Below are 18,583 nucleotides of genomic sequence, written 5' to 3' on the forward strand. Positions count from 1 at the left end.
CAATAGAGCTTCAAGGTTCCCCAGCCAGTGTTCAATAAACGGCAAAGGCGCAGACGATTGGCCTTACGCTCCCGTCTGATCCGTCGCTACCCAATACTGCAGTTTCCAGAAGCTTCATTGTCAGCGTGCAAGCCCAATCCCAGAGGTCGCCATCACAGTCAGAGACACAATGACCACAGCGATCCAGAAAATCGAACAACTTTTGCCGAGGAGACATTTGGAGCCAAACAATAGATTGGCCAGCGGACCAAACACGTGTCTATTGTCGAAGGTTTCCGCGGAGTAAACCTTGCTGACACCAATCAGAGACTCTATATACTTGACCATGCTGAAGGACTGATCGACCCAGACTCTGGTTGAGGCTTGAGCTTATTCTGCAATTGACAGGGAATAGCTCTCGTCGGACGCCATGCGGAAGAAAGCTTAGTTGTAATCGTCACTGGGAAATTACGGAAGAGCAGAAGAGATCGGCCATCCACTCGATGACTCAAAAGCCATGTGAGGTCCGGGGTTTGAATGAGCCACGTGGGTACAGTTCTTCGATTATACCGCGCGCTTTCTATGCTATATCGCGAGGATGTGGCCGCGTTTTATGCCGATCATCTTGGGTGCTTTGCCCGTGCTGGTCTGTGGGACCGCTACACTCGCTATTCCTGCAGACAGGTACCTTGTCGTGGACCAGCTGCAGAATGTTCCAGATGGGTGGATGCGACAGTCTGGTCCGGCAACATCAACCCCAACGAGATTCTGGTTGGCGATGCGCAGGTCCAACGTCTCTCAGTTTGAGGAGCAGGTGATAGCGCGATCAACTCCTGGCCATCCCGAATATGGCCGCCATCTAACCAGAGAGGAGCTCCGGGCGTCTATGCGCCCTTCGGAGCAGGCTGCTGCCAAAGTCCGTTCATGGCTAGAATGGGAACATGTGCCGGCCGAGTCCATCGAAGATCGAGGCGACTGGCTTGCGTTCACTATTCCATTATCGCAGGCAGAGTCGATGATGAAGACGCAATTCAGCCACTTCTACCACTCTAGGACACAGACAACAACAATCCGAACGCTCGCATACTCCGTCCCAGAGGATGTTCGTCCGTTTGTCCAGCTTATTCAGCCTACAACACGGTTCGGATCTCCTCAAGCCCAGGACAGTCCGGAAACCTTCGTGCCTGTCGCGCTCACTGCAGAAGACCTCGCTGGCAATTGCTCGAGGACAGTGACTCCCGCTTGTCTGCGCCAGCTCTATGGGATCAATGATACCGAGATAATACCCGACCCACGCAACCGGCTGGGTGTCTCGGGCTTCTTGGAGGAATATGCACGGTATGACGACCTGGAGCAATTCCTTGCAGAGTATGCCCCGAACCAGGCCGATGCCAACTTCTCCGTGGTGTCCATCAATGGTGGGCGTAATCTACAGCACTCGCTCAGTCCGTCTAGCGAGGCTGCCCTTGACATCCAATACGCTCTATCACTGTCCTACCATGCGTCAGCTGTGTACTATACTACTGCAGGGCGTGGGCCGATGGTGCAAGAGTCCGGGATGCTGACCAGAGCTGATTCAACGAATGAGCCCTATCTCGAGCAACTGCACTACCTCCTTGACCTACCAGATAAAGATCTCCCCGCGGTTCTTAGCACGTCCTACGGGGAAGAAGAGCCCTTTGTACCTGCGGCATACGCAGAGGCTGTCTGCAACCTCTTTGCGCAGTTGGGGGCCCGGGGAGTATCTGTCATCTTCAGCAGTGGTGATTGGGGGCCTGGAGATACATGTATGACCCATGATGGTACACGTCGGACTCGGTTCCAGCCCGTCTTCCCAGCGTCGTGTCCGTTTGTCACGTCGGTGGGCGGTACGGAAGGGATGGATCCCGAGTCTGCCATATCTTTCTCAGGAGGCGGCTTCTCGGATATCTTCACTCGACCCTCCTATCAGGATGCGGATGTCACCAGCTATCTGCAAAGCCTGGGAAACATCTATGAAGGGCTTTACAATCCACAGGGACGCGGCATCCCTGATGTCTCTACCCAGGCCAATAATTTTGTGCTTCGGGATCATGGTGAATGGATGAAGACTGGGGGTACCAGGTGAGTTTTTTTTTTTTTTTTTTTGCCGCTAGTTACGAACTCAGGATTGACTGGAATTTGTAGTGCTGCGGCGCCTGTCTTTGCCGCCATAATCTCTCGACTGAATGCAGCGCGTCTGGAGCAAGGCAAGTCCACACTGGGCTTCTTGAATCCATGGTTGTACTCGCTTAAACAGAGGGGATTTACGGATATCGTCGATGGAGGATCGGTTGGTTGTGACGAACCCACTGGAGCGCAAGTTCCGTATGCCGGGTGGAATGCGACTCCCGGCTGGGACCCCGTGACGGGGCTGGGAACACCATACTACGAGACTCTGTTGGAGCTTGCATTGGAAGCTTAGTTGCATTAGCCAGTCATTCTTCCTCCAAATCTAACAAACTTCCTCCTACCCATCCTATTATAGTAACGGACAACTATATGCCCTGCCAGGCCCGGGGTCCTGTAGGTATTTCCCAATCGGGTGAGATGCTCTAAGCACTCCACGTGACCTGCCTCTCACCGCCCGGGGACAGCTCTTCCCGGCAGTTCCAAGCATCAACGTCAACGTTGGTCCATCAGCCTATAACCCTCATCCAACGATACAACAACTCAATCCTAACCTTGACTTCACCCATCCTCATCACCATCTACAGCTCCACCACCGACCATTCGAACCCTCACGCCCAGCCCCCCTCCCCTATCCCCCCCTCCCCTCCCCCCGAACACACGGCCCCAACCAATCACCAAAGATGGCCACCCCCGACCTCCGCACCCTTCTCACCTCGCTCCACAGCAGCCTGAGCGCCCACGACCTCGAAAAGACCACCACCCTCCTCACACAAGCGAAGCGCACGCTCCTGCAGCAGAACGCCCTGATCCCGACCCCGACCACGCCGCGGGACCTGCTCCCGCTGGCCCGCGAGATCCTCGAACTCGGCGCCCTCGCCGCGATCCGCCAGACCGACGCCCCCGGCTTCACGCGCTACTACCAACAGCTGCAGCCGTTCTACGATCTGGAGCGCGACTCTCGGGAAAGCAGCAGCCAACGCAGCAAGATCACAGGCCTGTACCTGCTGCTCCTGCTGAGCATGGGCGACAGCACGAGCTTCCACACGGTGCTGGAGGGCCTGGTCGAGGAGGCCAGTCTGCAGGGCCGGAGCGTCGAGGACGACCCCTTCATCAAGTACCCCGTGGAGCTGGAGCGGAATCTGATGGAAGGGAGCTATGACAAGGTGTGGCGCGAGACGAATTCGGAGCGGGTGCCGGGCGAGGATTTCGGGTTGTTTTCGAGTGTTTGTCTTTCCCCCCTTTTGCCCTTCCCCCGGTCCTCGTCTTTGGGGGATTGAGATGCGGTGGGCTGTGTGTGTGTGTGCGCGTGTTGCTAATGTTTGTCGTGTGTCAAGGTCCTCGTGGGTACGATCCGCAGTGAAATCGCCGATTGCTCCGAGAAGGCATACCCGTCGTTGCCCATCTCCAACGCCAAGAACCTGCTCTTCATGGACTCCGAGGGCGCGGTGATCGAGTTCGCCCAGCAGCGGGGGTGGGTGCTGCGGGATGGCCGGATTTATTTCCCCGTCGAGCCGGAGGCGGCTGCCCGCTCGGAGAAGGATATCCTGGTGGCCAGTGGGACGATCATTGAGAATGCAATCGGGTATGCGCGCGAGTTGGAGACGATTGTTTAAGTCTGGCGTGTTTTTTGAGGGGTGGTGTACTTAGACAAAGACCTGGCGGTTGGGGGTTGTATTGTCTGCATCATTATAATGAGATATCGATTTGGTATGCCAGTTTTTCTATTCTTTCTCTCCTGCAGAGGATAGACGAGTTTCTCTTGCAGAGGAGAGATGGGTTCCTCTTGCAGTATACATCAAAGACTATGATTCATTATGATTTTATCGACATCGTTATTGTATCTATACCCGGACCCGCCACAGGCAGACCCGCCGATCATAGAAACTACTCGACAAACAGAGGATCTCCTGCTCCTGCTTTCCCGCTTTGTCGCTGCGCACAGGTAGCTCATACCCCCCCACAGGCTTCCACACATCCGACGCATAGTTCATACTCTCATGCTCCCTGAACTCCGCCAAGATCTCCATCTCCCATCCGGACTCCGCGGAGCACTGCACCCGCACGACCCGCGTCCCGCCGTGCATGCAGCTCGCCAACACCAGACCGGTCCATCCGTCTGCTTCTCCAGCTACAGACGATGACGACGACGACGGCGACGACGACGACAGAAGCTGCAGCCGCCACACGCCTCCGCCCAGCCCTATCTCCGCGAGAACTTCCCCGCGTCGAGTAGCGTGATACACTCTCAAAGACTCGTCGTAGCTCCCCGTCAGAATGACGGGACTGTCATCTTGGAGGGGAATGGGCAAGGGGAGGATGGAGGTTACGCCGGCGGTGTGGTGGCGGCCGCGGTCGTGATGGTCGAGAAGAGCGGAGAGTTGTTGGGGCCGAGGGTCTGTCTCTGATGATGAGATTGTTGGTGTCCGGTTGGTGTCGTAGCGGCGGGTGTGGAGGGCGCCGAAGTCGTTCCCTGTGAAGATGTAGGGGATTTGTTGCTGCGCTTGCTGCTGCTGCTGCTGGGAAGAAGAGGCGTTGGGAAAGGTCGCGAGCGCGGCGAACCAGACTTCGATGGCTTGCGAGGCTGGGAAGGAATCGAGTTCCGCGATCTGAGGGGGTGAGTCGGGGTCGGGACCGGGGGTATATTGGAAGATGGTTGTGAGGCTGTCGGAGAAGGTCACGGCGAAGGCGTCGAGGGGAGTGTTGTCAGTATTGGTACCGGGGGTTAGGGAGGGCCAGGTCGAGGGCGTCCAGGCGAGGAAGAGGGCGGGGATGGAGGGGTCTTCGTGGACGGAATGCGTGAGGAGATGGGCCAGGGTGGGCGGTTGGTCATCATTTTCACCCGGCGTGAGGCGGAAGAAGGCGACGGAGCCTGCGCTTGTTGCGATGGAGAGGAGGGAGGGGTCGCGAGGGTGGAAGTGGAGGTCGAAGACTGCGTAGGGGAGAGGGAGTTTCGAGAGGAGAGTGCTGAATGTGGTTAGTTGTCTCGTTCTTGGGGTGATGCTGGCATGGTGTAGAGAATTTCACAGTTCGTTCGTAGAGGGGTTTATGCGCCAGAGCTGCAGAGACCCGGTCTTGGTTTGTTGGATGTTGGCGTCATTCGTTTCGTCTTTCTGTTCGGACAGCAAGTAGGTGCCGATGATGCAGCAGTCGGGGATTGCGGGGCTGAATTGCAGGCAGCTGGGCGGTTGATCGAGAAAGATAGTGGTGTTGGAGGCAGGATGCTGCAAGGGAGGAGGCGGAGAGTCTGTCATGTTGCAGTGTTGGGGTGAAGCTCAATGGATGTGTAGAGCTGTAGTGGGGGGAGGTTGCGATTGAACTTGGAAGATATTTTGCAGTACAGAAAGATGCGGAGACAATCAATTGGTGTGTAACAGTACAAAGTGGAACATGGCGAATGGTGGCCCCCAATTGTTGGATAGAATAGCTGTACAGAGTTTATTGATTGGGTGTATGGAATGATCATGGAAGCATGGAATGATGGTGGAAATAAAGTGTAAGAGTCTGATCTAGAAGTATGAGTGGGCTGATTGATTGATTGATTGATTGATTGATTGATTAGACTCCTTATCTTGTTCACACCTCATCATCATCATCCGCCCTCTCTCCTCTTCTCTCCTCCACTTTCTTCCTCTTCCTCCTTCTCTCGTCTGGCCCCTCCTCTTCCCCCCCCCCCATAGTTCTTGTCAGTATCTGACTCTTTCTGAATCAATCTATGACACTCGTTCAATCCCACCACGTCAATTGCAAGAAGTCCTGAGCATCTCCGCCCGCATGTCGTCATACTCGCTGTCCTCGAGTACTTCCTCTTCCCCTCGACCTCTCGACCAGCCCCAAGAGCAACAACAGCAACAAACCCAGCATCACCACCACTACCAGCAGCAGCAGCAACAGCGGTTCTCTTCCCTCCATCAATCCGCCGCCTCCTACTTCTCCTACCCGGTCACCCACGTCGTCTCAGGCCTCTACCGCCGCTTCACCGACCCGCAATCCACCAAAAACAGCACCACCACCAACAACAACAACAACAAGAAGAAGAAGGACAGCACGATGCGCCGCCCCTGGCACTCCAACACAACGCCCGCCGACGCATCCACCGCAACGAACACGCTCTTCACGCCCATCCGAACCGCCTCGCCCTTCCAACCACCGCCCCTCACCCCACTAACCCTCACCGACCCAGACAGTCACCAGCCCCCCAACAACGAAGACTACCTACTCACGCGCTCGCTGGCCGAAGAGATCCGGCTGCTGGTGCCCGCCCGCCTCCAACTCTGCGACACCTGGCGACTGGCCTACAGCCTGGAACGCGACGGCGCCTCGCTGTCGACGCTGTACGAGAACTGCCGCGCCATCTCCCAGCGTAGCCCGCGGGCGGGCTACGTCCTGATCATCCGCGACGCCTCGCCGTCCCCATCCACCACCTCCTCAACACCCACAAACAACAACACCAGTCCCCACAGCAGCGGCGCCGTCTTCGGCGCCTACATGACCGACCCCCCGCACCCGGACTCGCACTACTTCGGCACCGGCGAATGTTTCCTCTGGCGCGCCTCGGTGCTGCAGCCGCCCTCGACCGCCCAACTCCTGCAGTCGATGTCCACCATCAACAACAATCCCCAGAACAACGATCCCACCCCCGAGGATGCCGCGTGGGAGGCGCTCGAACGCGCCGGGCTCCCCTTACCGCCTAGCGCGGATACTACGCACGCCGGCCGGTCGACCACCCTGCGGAGTCGGAGTCCCTTGCCCCGGCGCAACGATAGTCTATCGGTTCCGGGGGCGACGAGTAGCAGCCTCCAACATCCCGGACAACAGAGTAGGAGTGGGACGGCCACGCCGGAGCAGATCCGCTTCAAGGCGTTCCCCTACAGCGGGGTCAATGATTATATGATGTTCTGTGAGACCGGGTTCTTGAGTCTCGGGGGCGGGTGAGTTCTTATCTCTTCTTCCTGATGTGTTTGTCAGGTGCGAATTGTTATTCTGGATGTGTTAACAGACCGGTGCTTGGTCTAGGGATGGGCATTACGGTCTCTGGGTGGACTCGAGCTTGGAGAAAGGTGTCAGTGCCGCGTCGCAGACCTTTGGCAATGAGCCGCTCTCGGATGAAGGCGTCAAGTTCGATATCCTTGGTGTAGAGGTTTGGTATGTCGGTTCCTAGGGAAGGGTGCGCAAATGAGCCCCCTGTCTTGGTAATAGGTATATTTGTCTCTTGAGACAACTCGGCCATTTGAAGATTGCTTGCTGCTGGTTGAGAAAGGGGGGGATCATGATCTGCGGGCAGAATGGTCTCTAATAATCTGAACATTGACCCGGCAAGGTGGTTGGAATCAGCAAAGGGGTTTGGTGGGCGCGAGGCGGATGGAATACCCATCCGGAATTAGTATAGGGCAGCGCCCACTACAGTACTGTGGCCAGTGTTCGGATAATCCATCGTCATCTCGTAATTCGTGTACTTTGATTACCACTACATAGAGCTACCTAAGAGAAGTATCATCGTCGTATCATTCGCCATTCCCAATCCCAGTGTCAGAGGATTCCAGCAAGACATTACAATCCGTGAAGTCCAAGCAGAAATATTGACACAGCGTATAGAAGGGATAGACTCAAAAAGGTATAACACAAGGGGTATGCAATGCAATAAATCGAAACAGAAAACCACCAAATCAGCATCAGTACGGCGAGTTGACAATGTCGTCCCGGCCCAGGCGACTACCCCACTGGGTACGGCGCCGAGGAGTCATGGGCAACGGACCAGCAATACTCTCACGCGTCGGCTTAAGAAGACTCTTCTTGGCCACCATGTTGACTTCATTGGGAAGCGCAACAATGACATTCTTGTCCGAGCCGAAGCGGAAATTGTCTGCCATGACTTCCTCGCCGTACCGCTTGATGGTGTAGGGGTCCTTGCGGCCAGCGATGACCTTCTTCAAGCTCCAGGTGATGATGAAAGGACCGGTAGCGGTGACGATCGATGTTTCCTGGGAGTCAACACCCGTGTTGAAGCGAGCCTGAGTGAAAGCAATGGGTTTCTTGGTCTCGTGCTGGAATTGGGCGACATGAGCGGGCTGCAGACCCAAACGACGCGGCTGCGGCTTAGAGTCTTTGGCGAAGGAACGCTCAAATCCTAGCTTGCCCTCGTTCTTGCCGTCCTTCTGCAGGGCGTCGATGAGCAGGAGATAGGTTCGGCACGTAGCCAAGACCCAGCGACCGTCGGCAGACACATCGAGACCAATAATGGGCTCGCCCAGCGCAGGAATATGAGTCTTGGCATTGATACCAAGTCGGTCAAACATGCGGATATCGCCCTTGTTAGACGCGACGGCAATATAGCCCTTCTCCGTGGTGGCCACGGAGGAGAAGTCGTTCTTGCTAGCATATTGCTTCAGCTCAGACTCCACCAGCTTGTTTCCAGCCACACGGGGATCAACGCGGAACAAAGCATTCTTCGAGGCACCAATGAAAGATTGGGCGGAAGTCATTTGGGAGAATTTCTAGGCGAACGATTAGCGATCGTCAAGTCACAGGTAGTAATGTGGAAGTTGACTTACACTCTCCGGGGCAAAGGTGTGGACAGGGATGTCATCATGCACCTTCCACTCGTCCACAATCTTACCATACTCTAAATCCATGCGGTAGAGCGAGTTGGGATCATCGCTATTCTGTAGGATCATGTTCGAGTCTTCGGCATGTAACATGACCTTCTTCGGGCTGAAAAGCTTGCCACTAGGAGTCTCAACCTTGGAGATGTTGGTTGAGAATTCGAGATTGTTGTTGGGGGTGTGCTTGAACACGCCGATCTTGGAACCACGAACAACGAACGAGCGGTCGTGCTTGTAACCGACGGCCAGTTGCGAGTTGACATTGCCGTCATCTTCACGGGTCACCACATCGTCGTCTTCCTCATCGGAGTCGTAGTGCTCGCTACGCTGGCCGTCATCCTGGTCCTCTTCTTCAGACTCCTCTTCCTCCTCGGCCTCAGCCTCGGCTTCGCGCTCCTCAGCGTCCTCCATGGTCAGATCCTGGAAGGCGTCCAAAACATACTCCTTCTCATTCTCCTTGACCTTGGCCCACTTCATTTCATTCAGCTGTTCCCACAGCGCCTGCATAAGACCCTCTTGGAATCTCTCTTCCGTCTGTTGATCGTGGAAGCGCAGGAGCCAAGAGTAGGCCGAACCATCCTCGCTGTAGGCGTTGAAGATGAAGGACAAATATTCAAAGTTGAAGACAGGGTTGATATCAGCGACGACTGCCTGGCCAAGCCATTCCTTATCGTCTCCGCTGATCTGGAGCCAGTATTGCCAGTCACCGACCTCGGAGACCGTTGCGGTAATATTGGCATCTTGCTGTACAAAGGTTCCAGTGGGGAAATCGAAGAGATGCAGTTCGGCCTTCTCTTGCGCGAGAATCTCCCGAGCCTCGGGTTGCGCAGCCGACGGCGGAGCAACAGTCGATTCATCTTGAGCAACGGGCTTGATGAGGCCCTTGGATTTGGAATATTCCACGTCGCTCGCCATGGCAGTCGCTGCGTCGGGAGAATCGATGGAGTGGTCACGAGACTTGGTGGGTGAAGAGATGGGACTTGCTGACGGGATGGGCCTCTCCTCTTGGAATGAGAACTCTTGCAATTCTTCCCGAGTAGCACCCTGCGCGCTCCGTCGATACGTTCGCTCGTACTGGCACTGAAGGGCGGCCAACTCAAAGGTAGAAACCTTGTCCGCGGGTACGGACGCGTCACAGACAAACTCGAAGAGATCACCTACGTCGCCACTGAGGTCTCTCCAGGCCAGGATCTTTGCACCACCTTCACGGACCTCGGAACGGAAGTGCAGGGCTTGGTCGAGCAGGAAGACCTTCTCGTCTTTATCCAAGCTGTCACTGCCCGGTTCGTCGTCGTCTTCAGCAAGCTCCTCTTCACCTTCCTCGTAGGCTCGTTGAACCACTAATTGGTATTGAAATTCTTGCCCGGTGCGTCTGATGGAGGCAGCGGCGTCCTTGAAGATGAGCTCCGAGTATCCCTTGGGTGATAGGGGGCGGACAAGGTACAGTTGTCCCTGAGGGATTTCGATGATGGATTCTTTGGAAGTGTCTCCGAAGAGGTACTTGCTCACTGAAAAGCAGAGAAAGGTTGGATAGTTAGCATGTGATGGTGGAAGGATGAGGTTAACATTAAGAGGTGACCGGGGAGGAGAGGGAAGGAGGGGTCGATGGTGGGGTTAAGTGAATAGGGAAAGTGAAAGTGGAAGTGTCTGATACTGAGCCTAGACCAAGAGCTGAATGAGGGGAACTTACCATTGCGGAGCATGAACATGGCTGCAGCTGACCGGGCGTCGGAGCAACAGGAACAGGTTGTTTATTCGGATGATATCAGGGAGGGGAGATCCTGTTGCTAGGGGAGCAGGGGTGTTGATCAACGCAGATGCAAGAGAAGTAGGAAGAGTATAGGTCACTGGTGTTGCTGAGAGTAAGAAACTCCGTAGCAGTGGCAGAGAACAGTCAACAGGAGGCTGACTGCAACTGACTGCGACTTATGAATGTGGGATGGCAGGCGATGCCTTGGGAGTGAAGTAGAAAATAAAATGTTTTGATTTCCGCTGCTGTTGTTTTCTGCCGTCATCGAGTGGCAACGGCTGTGGCGTCGATCGGCCTGTGGCTCGGGTGGCGGTGCATACCAATCATGTGAAAATCATCATCATCAGTTCTACTAGTTAACTATGCAGTATACAGTACAGTACATTAAATTCCACAGTTCTAGCCTGGAGCTCCGATCTAATTGCCCTCTTTGGCCTCTCCTGCGTCGTTCTGTTCCTCCTGCTCCTGCTCTTGTGCAACGGCATTTGCTTCCTGTATAGCTTCAGCCTCTTCTTCTGCATCCTTCTCCCCCTTTCCCTCTCCCTCTTCTCCCTCCTCTGCATCGTCTCCTTCCCCATCTTGCGGCTCGCCCGACTCACTGACCGACTCCCTCAAAGTGCCACCTTTCCGCTGGGGAATGACCTCCATAAAAGCCTTGCCCCAGTCGCCCACTTCCAGCCACTTGAGCATGATCTCCACCACATGGTTCGTAGCCAAGACCTGCCGGGAGGCCATCTGGATGTATTCCCCGATCGGCAACTTGGCCGTCTTGATCCCCCGCTCGACGGCCTGTTTGTAGCAAATCCCCTTGTGGCGGTTCTTATCCACCAAACCGCCGATGATGTAGGTACTGAACGGCTTCAGCTCCGTCAGCGTATGCGGACTGTCGCTGCTCAAGTAGACGATCTCGCCGTCCTCGGCCTTGGTGTCCGCCTTATCCGCAAAGACGCCCTCGAAGCGGCCGCCGTCCGGCACGACCATCCACTCCTTGGCCTTCTCCGCGGCCTCGACGAAGTCCTCCTCCAGGAAACGAATCCCCTTCCAGTTCTCGTACGTCTTGGCCAGCACGGTGTCGAACCGCTGCTTCAGCAGCTTGTTGAACGAGGAGACCACCAGGTGCGACCGGAACGGCGCGCGGCTGTTGTCCGAGTACGACCGGGTCAGCTGCGAGCCCAGCGAGATGCGCTCCTTCTCGATCATCAGCTCATCGAACCCGCAGTCGAGGATCAGCGTCAGCGGCAGCAGGGTGCCCTTCCGGAACCGCGCGGGCGTGCGCTCGTGCTCCTTGCGGAACTCCGCCTCTCGGCCCTCGTCCTTTGCGAGCTGGAGCTCCGCTCGCCGGCGCTCCTTGCGGGCCTGGATGCGCTCCTTCCGCTTGACTTTGCGCTGATCGCGTCCTTCTTCCCATTGTTCCCGGCGGCGCTGACGCTTTATGGCGCGCTTGGACATCGGGGCCGTCTCATCGGTCGGTTCGCTCGGGGCGGCGCCATTGTTCGCTGTTGTAGTGGCGGTTTCGTCATCGTTATCGCGGGTCTCGACTGGGGCAGTCGAGAGTTCTGACAGGGGAGCTGACTCCGCCATTGTTGAGTTCTGTTGGGGTGGTTGTTGTTGTTGCGAGTCGTCGTGGTCGAGCTTGACCAACTTTCTAGGCCGACCTTCTTCCTCCATTTTCTCTCGCGAAGGGAAGAACTCTTCACAATTGAGCCAAAGCCCAGCAAAAGTCTCTCAAAACAAGCGTCCTCAAAGCAGACACTGTAGGTATAGTATATTATCTCGCCAAACAAGCCCAAATATCCAAGAAATCAAAAATCCCGCTGTTCATAAATGGATCAATCGACCATGACTAGAACATCATATTAATCAATGAATTTCGGAACCCGGGCAGACCTTCTCCCACCTCCTCCCCACCAATGAGAACCCAGGCAGCCCGCATTACCATGTCCGCCGCCAACCACGTGACCTTCACACTCTCCCAACCTCAAACCAACGGCATCATATCTCCAAATCGAAGCTCGGCCCGGCCGTACGGTACGACTCACCTGAACCAAAACCAAGCGTACCCCCCCCTTCAAATCGACCAACATGCCTCAGGACATGCCCCCCGCTGGGGGCTACCACCAGGTGCAATACAAGGTGCGATTGACCCTTCCAAGCTCTCCTGGGATATCAACGCCAACCCCGAACCAAACCGATCGATGCCATACGATTGCTTTAATTCCCCCTCTATATCCCAGCGCGCGCAACCTCCAATGCCCCAAGACCAGACAAATCATCTAAATCACCCCCTGGAACATAAGACTAACCCCTCCCAACCGAAATAGCGCAACGTCCCCGTCCGCGGCTTCCGTCCCATCGTCTACCTCGCCGGAATGGTCGGCGCCGTCAGCTACGGTCTGTACAAGCAATACTACTCGATGCGTGAAATGCAGTACGTCCTGCCCTCAGCCCTTCAGCCCCCCGCAAGCCCCAACCCCAACCCCCAACCCCTCAATCCCAACCTCCTCCCAAGACAGCCCAAGACAAAGCAGCGAAGCTAACAACGATATCCCCAGCGAACTCGGCCGCGAGAAACTCTGGGGCCGCCTGCACATCCTCCCCCTCCTCCAGGCCGAAGAAGACCGCGATCAGGTCCGTCGCTACTACGCCGACAAGGCCCGCGAGCAGCAGCTCCTGGGCTCGGAGAACCGGGTGTATAACTCTGACCGGTACGCGCGCCTCCTCCTTCCCACTTCTGTTTTGCCTTCACTGTTTGGCCGCTTGGTATATCATGCGATGGGAAAACTAATATGCCGAAAACAGCTTCGTCCGCCCTACTTTCGCCTATACCCCTTCGCAGGTTACTGAGTAAATTAAAGATTTTGAGAACCAATCCAAAAAAAAAGGAAAAAAATTTTTGAAGACAAATCTTTTGCTTCATTGTTTCCCATTGTTTGTTTCCGTTGTGTACTTTATTTAGGATTGCGACTGTGGTTTGTTTCCTTCCAAAGCTTTGCTCTTTTCCGAGAAATATTGCAAGTCGTTGCGTCCATGGGCGTAGGGGCGACGGAGTCCTGAGTTTATGGTATGGATCTTGGTTTACGCTCTATTGGGATGTTCGCCTCCACGTGGAGAGGTGAAGCCTTCGCAGCTGGCAGAGTAGAAGGTAGGTTACTGTAGCCTTCATGCGAGATACGCACTTCAAGCTAGCCGTAATAGTCATTTTCGAGACACTGTCTATCTATACACAATTATACTATGTGACCTCAAATCCACGACTGCTGTTTGTGCAAAAGATGCCTGAATTCCCTTGACACTTTTCGCTCCCTGATTTCCAGGTGGCTTCAACAAGCTGTCTATATTCTTTAGTAATAGCTATGCAAATCGATAAGGAGGTAGCTGTAACGGCAGTGGCCGTACACTACCGCCATACTATACAAAGGAGTAAACCGAGAAGCGGTCTAACCTCCAGGAATCTATAAACTGTGGGATCCTAACCAAACAAGTCCGCCACCCCGGACAGATCCGGTCCGTCGTTGATATCGACTTTCTGGTTCTGCTGGCCCTCCATCTCACTTGTCATATATCTCTCCTGCAGGGCACTCCGCGCTTTCCGGCGGTCCTCGCGCGAACCCAAGATCTTGCCTTGCTCAGCTATGCTGACTCCTCTCAAGCTCTCTAGAAGATCCAAGATCAAGGCTCTCTGCTGTCTTGCGGCGGTTGACCTTACCAGCGCGGCTTCTGCATTGGCCACTCGCTGCTCGCTCATGCCAGGAAGGCTCAGAATCACTGCGCGCGGGGTCGGGCTGCTCGAGCCGTAGAGAACCCAGATAGACGCAATGAGCTGAGCAAGGTCTTTCTGCATATCGACAAAGTAGGGTTCATGCACAGACGTGATGCAAGCCTTGAGAACCTCGGAAGAGATGAACTCGCGGATAGTGATTGTGGTAGGTGCGTTGTTGGGAGGGGCAAAGTCTTGCAGGATGGAGCGGATGACACGGGTGATGATGCTGCAGCAACGGGTATCGCGCATACGAAGGGCATGGGTGCAGAAAAGCATAACTGGCTCAAATATCTCAGGTGAAGAAAGAATAAAATGCCGGATAGAGTCCGAGAGTGCTGGTGCAGGCTGCAGAGCGCTGGGATCTGCAAGCTCGTCATCAGGATCTAGATTACTGTTTAGCATGCTTTCCAATAATCAACGCTCTTTGACTTACCACCACGTTGAGGATCAAGCAGACTTGCGACCATGATCACCGCAGAATACGTCAACTGGCGCAGGATACTCTCGGACTTCATCTCGTCAGTCAGGTCGTCAGACTCGGCAAGTCCCTCTTTTCTTTGTTCAATCAGCTCCCATTCCGATGTGACCTTCTTATCAATGCTGGTAAAGAGGGTGGCCAGCATTGGAGGTAGAAAGTTGCTTCGGAAGCGAACCGGACAGTCATCGATCAAGCAGCGTGAGATATTGAGAAGAACAGAGAACTGATGAGAGGATAGGTGGGCGGAGTCCTTGAAGAGAGCTTGTGAGAGGGGACCTGGAAGTTCTGCGAATCCATAGAAATTCTCCCGTAGTCGGCTCATGCTGAACAACATGGAGTAGCACGCTTCACGCACAGCTCGGATTTTTCCTCTCACGGATGAGGCAAATCCTTCGACTGAGCCACGAGATGCAGTGATCTTGGCATAGAACTCATCACGGCTACCAGTAGAGATCCCCGCTTGCCAAAACCTATCAGTCAAAATGCGTTCCACAACCGGCGCCATGTCTGCGGGCAAGCCCTTCCAGTTGCCAGGATTGTGGAAGGCATGAGCATTACTGACTAACTGGAGAAGCGTCGGCAAGATGATAGGAATAAGGTCATGCCATACATTGCAAGCAAGCTCATATGCTGGTTCAGACCTTTTGAGCTTATCCGTAGAGACGGCCAGCATCGTCTTGGTACCTCTCAAAGGTAGTTGCTGAAACTTCCTAGTCATTTCTTCCTGAATAAGCTTACCCTCATTGTCCAGAGGGACAGAAGACCAGTCTTCAAGCTTTTGAGCCTGTCTGGACTGCATATATGCTCCGACATTCTGTAGACCAAGCATAGCACAGAAGCCCTCAAATGTTGAGCTCACAGTCCGGAATTCTTCCTCTTGCCATGCTTGCTTGATCGGCTCCACGAAAGACAGAAGACGAGATTGACGAAGGTAGGGTTCGACGTTATTTGCTCGCTGCATGATGATAAGCAGGATGGAAGTGAGTTCCATATGAAGCTTATCGTCTACCCGGTTGGCCATGGATATCTCCTTGATCTTCGGTTCCAATATGTCGTAGAATGTAGAGAAGTAGTCTGCATAGCGCATGGCCAACCGCCGGAGCTCATGGCTGGCAAGACCGTGAAGCTCCTTAACTGATTCCGAATAGACGGGATACTCCGGCTGGTCAGGAAGGCGGGTCATCAAGATGTACTCCAATGCTTTCAGTGCAAAGCTCGGGGTCTTGTCGAGAGCTCTGGCGGAAATATCGACAATAAGCTTGATCACTCTCTGTTTCAAAACTGGATCTTCAAAGTTACGTTGCATTAATTTGAAAGCCCACGCCTCCAAGATCTGTTCCAAGTCGCTGCGCTTCTGTTCATCCTGCTGAGGCATCTTTCCGTGAGCAGAAACCCATTTGTTGTACCCTTTTAGCGTTGCTTCGACAACCGCAAACTGCGTGTCGGCCCGCATAAGGGGTATAGAGGTCTTTGAGAATGACTTCACAGTGAAAGGTTCCACACCGCTGTAAAGATTGTCTAGGTTGCCATCAATTCCTGCAAGTATATGGGGTATGGCGTCTTGGGGTCGCTTTTGGACGATTGTTTCGATGATGGAGGAACAGTATCGGCGATAGTTCCCGACAAAAGCGTGTCTCTCGGGGATTGTGTCGATATCCTCGATAAGGAACATCACCGTAGGGTTGTCGGATTCTGCCGGCAGCGATTCCCAGCGAATAAGGCGCTCAGTACAAATACTCAGCAATGAAGGGATTAGACCGATAACCAGGTCCGTGTTTCCGATCCTCTCGGAGGCTATCAATTTAGACCACACATGAAGGACAGGGATCGAGATTGTGAGACTTTGATTTTGGATGACAGTAATGGTAAGATGAAAGAAGAAAGGTAGGTCCATGCCCTGTGCGCTTTCCAGTGAAAATGCCTTCTCTTCGAGAAATCCAGCGATGTACGAAATCATCTCGGAGAGCTTTTTGCAAATAGTATACTTGGTGTCGTCCACATCGTCCGGTCCCACAACTGACCATTCGTACAGCTTCTGAAGCACACTGAGCGCCTGAGTCTCGTACATGAAGTGTACCAAGGGCTGGAATCCTTCGATTTCCACGTGAGACCTGCTGTACAGCGCATGCAGAGCTTCAACAGCCGCCAAGAGCACAAGCTCGTCATTGCAGGTGAAGGCACTGGCAATACAGGGGACACAGTTGGACGAGAGCACACCCTTGGGAATCGCCCATGTCAGGAGAGATTTGAGAGTGGCAAGCGCTTTCAGTGCGGAGTCCCGGGCCTGCTTTGAGTTCTGGATGTTCCCGATACAGTCGTGCAGAAAAGCACAAATGCGAGACATCCATCCCTCAGGTCCGCAACGCAGCTCAAGATTATCCTTCTTAGGATGGATCTCTTCAAAAACGGCCAGGGACGTACAGATTTCGACCATAGCCCGGTTAAGGTCCGTGCCACGCAAGGATGATACGGTATCTTCGCGATAGAAGATGTCCTCCGACAGAGTTTCAAGAATAGACAGTACCAATTCCTTGTGCACGAGGCTTGCATTCCAGAATTGAAGAAGCGTTTCGTCCATGGAATTCCAATCCAAGCCCCAGCTCCTCTTGGCGACCTCGGCCCACAGTTGCGGGATCTTGTTGCGAATGTAAGCAGGATCTTCAGGTCGGATCGACTCCGCCAACTTCAGAACGAGGTCCCTGATGGCCGAAATCTGGTCTTGAGCTTCGAAGGAGGTGTGGCGCAAGACATGATCCAACAAACCCAGACCGAAATAGCGGACCAGAGGATTTGTTTGCTCGGGCAGCGCAAGCATGTAACCATTGTGCGCTGCCGACTTGCTCTCTTTTTGGGCCTCGACAAAGGTCAAGGCTTCTCTGCGTAGCTCGTTGGTGGAGGACGGGTTGTGGATAAGCTCCAAGGCGCGAATGATGTCGGCCATGCGGCCCTCGGATAGATCACCTTCGGCCGCCATGGATGATGTGGGAAATGAGAGGTACAACTTCTTCGCTGCTCTTGGAAACAAAGACAATAAAAAAAAGCTATGATTACCTTGACAATTGGTGAAGTGACACTTGCAATGTTCTCATTATCTTTTAGATCCCTGCAAAATCTCCCTCTGTTTCTCTTTGGGGGGTTTCCAAACTTCCGTGGTGGGAAGCGGATCTGAGTTGGGCAAACTTTTTGACAACTGGAGGGGGGAAATTAGTTAAGGGGAGGTAATAATAGAATCCTGCCCGCGGGGACTTTCAGCCACAAGTCAGCGATGCTGTTTTGTGCAAGTGGGCAACACTGAGTGACTGCTGAACACACGGCAACCGCCGTCTAAGGGAGGGGGTGTGAGGGCAGTTGCGGCTCAGTAAAGGGGATTGATTCCCTGCGAGGCGCCGATGTTGTTCTGCCTAAAAGAAGTGGAGTGCTTATAGATGGATGGTGTTTTGGTGCTTTGGTGCTTTGGTGCTTTGTTTCCTTGGTTTTCTTCCCTTCTGCTCCTGATATATGATTTGAAATAAATAATTAGACAGTAGTAGAAACAGAAATTCAAAAGAAAGACAAGTACGGAGTGAGGAAGTGTGTATAAACCACCACCCTTGAAGCTTGAAGAAGAGATTTGGAGGGAAGAATCAAAGTACGGGAAGAGGGAAAGAGCAAGAGCAAGAGCAACAGTGAACGTGAATCGATAAGTTACGGCAGATAATCCACGGGCTTGACGAACGAACGCCCGCCTTACCAGGACTCCAGGAGAATTTTCCACGCGCTCCCGCTCCAATCACCACACCGGTTCGTCCCTCTCCCCCGCTAGTCCTCCTCACCGCTTCCTGGGGGGTTCCAATCTGCTCTTATCGATAAGCCACCCAGCTGGGCTT

The 18,583-nt window shown here is 54.1% G+C and overlaps 7 protein-coding genes across 7 annotated transcripts; 3 read left to right on the forward strand and 4 right to left on the reverse strand.

Annotated features, from left to right (window-relative positions):
* Positions 1–592: 592 nt before the first annotated feature.
* BO86DRAFT_446779 (subtilisin-like protein) lies at positions 593–3,883 on the forward strand (the record flags this gene model as incomplete). Its single annotated transcript, XM_025676546.1, has 5 exons — positions 593–1,720; positions 1,805–2,082; positions 2,146–2,320; positions 2,811–3,353; positions 3,465–3,883. The coding sequence occupies 5 exons, from the start codon at positions 593–595 to the stop codon at positions 3,741–3,743; spliced, it is 2,403 nt and encodes an 800-aa protein (XP_025529565.1). The 3' UTR covers positions 3,744–3,883.
* Positions 3,884–3,980: 97 nt separating this feature from the next.
* BO86DRAFT_298844 (uncharacterized protein) lies at positions 3,981–5,354 on the reverse strand (the record flags this gene model as incomplete). The annotated part of the gene is made up of 2 exons (XM_025667430.1): positions 3,981–5,094; positions 5,155–5,354. Coding segments are annotated over 2 exons (1,314 nt in total), but the record flags the coding sequence as incomplete, so codon positions are not given.
* Positions 5,355–5,784: 430 nt separating this feature from the next.
* On the forward strand, positions 5,785–7,582 carry BO86DRAFT_387508 (putative oxidative stress response protein Oxr1). Its single transcript, XM_025671610.1, has 2 exons — positions 5,785–7,058; positions 7,144–7,582. The coding sequence occupies exons 1-2, from the start codon at positions 5,902–5,904 to the stop codon at positions 7,286–7,288; spliced, it is 1,302 nt and encodes a 433-aa protein (XP_025529567.1). The 5' UTR covers positions 5,785–5,901; the 3' UTR covers positions 7,289–7,582.
* On the reverse strand, positions 7,557–10,682 carry BO86DRAFT_454785 (uncharacterized protein). The gene is made up of 3 exons (XM_025677074.1): positions 10,420–10,682; positions 8,679–10,237; positions 7,557–8,621 (listed from the first exon to the last, which is right to left on the reverse strand). Exons 1-3 carry the CDS (start codon positions 10,436–10,438, stop codon positions 7,800–7,802), a joined length of 2,400 nt encoding a protein of 799 aa, XP_025529568.1. The 5' UTR covers positions 10,439–10,682; the 3' UTR covers positions 7,557–7,799.
* Positions 10,683–10,828: 146 nt separating this feature from the next.
* Positions 10,829–12,318, reverse strand: trm10 (tRNA (guanine(9)-N(1))-methyltransferase). Its single transcript, XM_025671611.1, has one exon. The coding sequence runs from the start codon at positions 12,145–12,147 to the stop codon at positions 10,897–10,899; it is 1,251 nt and encodes a 416-aa protein (XP_025529569.1). The 5' UTR covers positions 12,148–12,318; the 3' UTR covers positions 10,829–10,896.
* Positions 12,319–12,456: 138 nt separating this feature from the next.
* BO86DRAFT_387511 (putative NADH-ubiquinone oxidoreductase subunit GRIM-19) lies at positions 12,457–13,720 on the forward strand. The gene is made up of 4 exons (XM_025671612.1): positions 12,457–12,612; positions 12,801–12,907; positions 13,032–13,184; positions 13,279–13,720. Exons 1-4 carry the CDS (start codon positions 12,562–12,564, stop codon positions 13,325–13,327), a joined length of 360 nt encoding a protein of 119 aa, XP_025529570.1. The 5' UTR covers positions 12,457–12,561; the 3' UTR covers positions 13,328–13,720.
* Positions 13,721–13,948: 228 nt separating this feature from the next.
* Positions 13,949–17,691, reverse strand: BO86DRAFT_308278 (karyopherin MSN5; the record flags this gene model as incomplete). Its single annotated transcript, XM_025667773.1, has 2 exons — positions 13,949–14,622; positions 14,673–17,691. The coding sequence occupies 2 exons, from the start codon at positions 17,689–17,691 to the stop codon at positions 13,949–13,951; spliced, it is 3,693 nt and encodes a 1,230-aa protein (XP_025529571.1).
* Between the last annotated feature and the right edge of the window lie 892 nt (positions 17,692–18,583).

The sequence above is a fragment of the Aspergillus japonicus genome (assembly GCF_003184785.1).
Source record: "Aspergillus japonicus CBS 114.51 unplaced genomic scaffold BO86scaffold_12, whole genome shotgun sequence".
NCBI lineage: Eukaryota > Fungi > Ascomycota > Eurotiomycetes > Eurotiales > Aspergillaceae > Aspergillus > Aspergillus japonicus.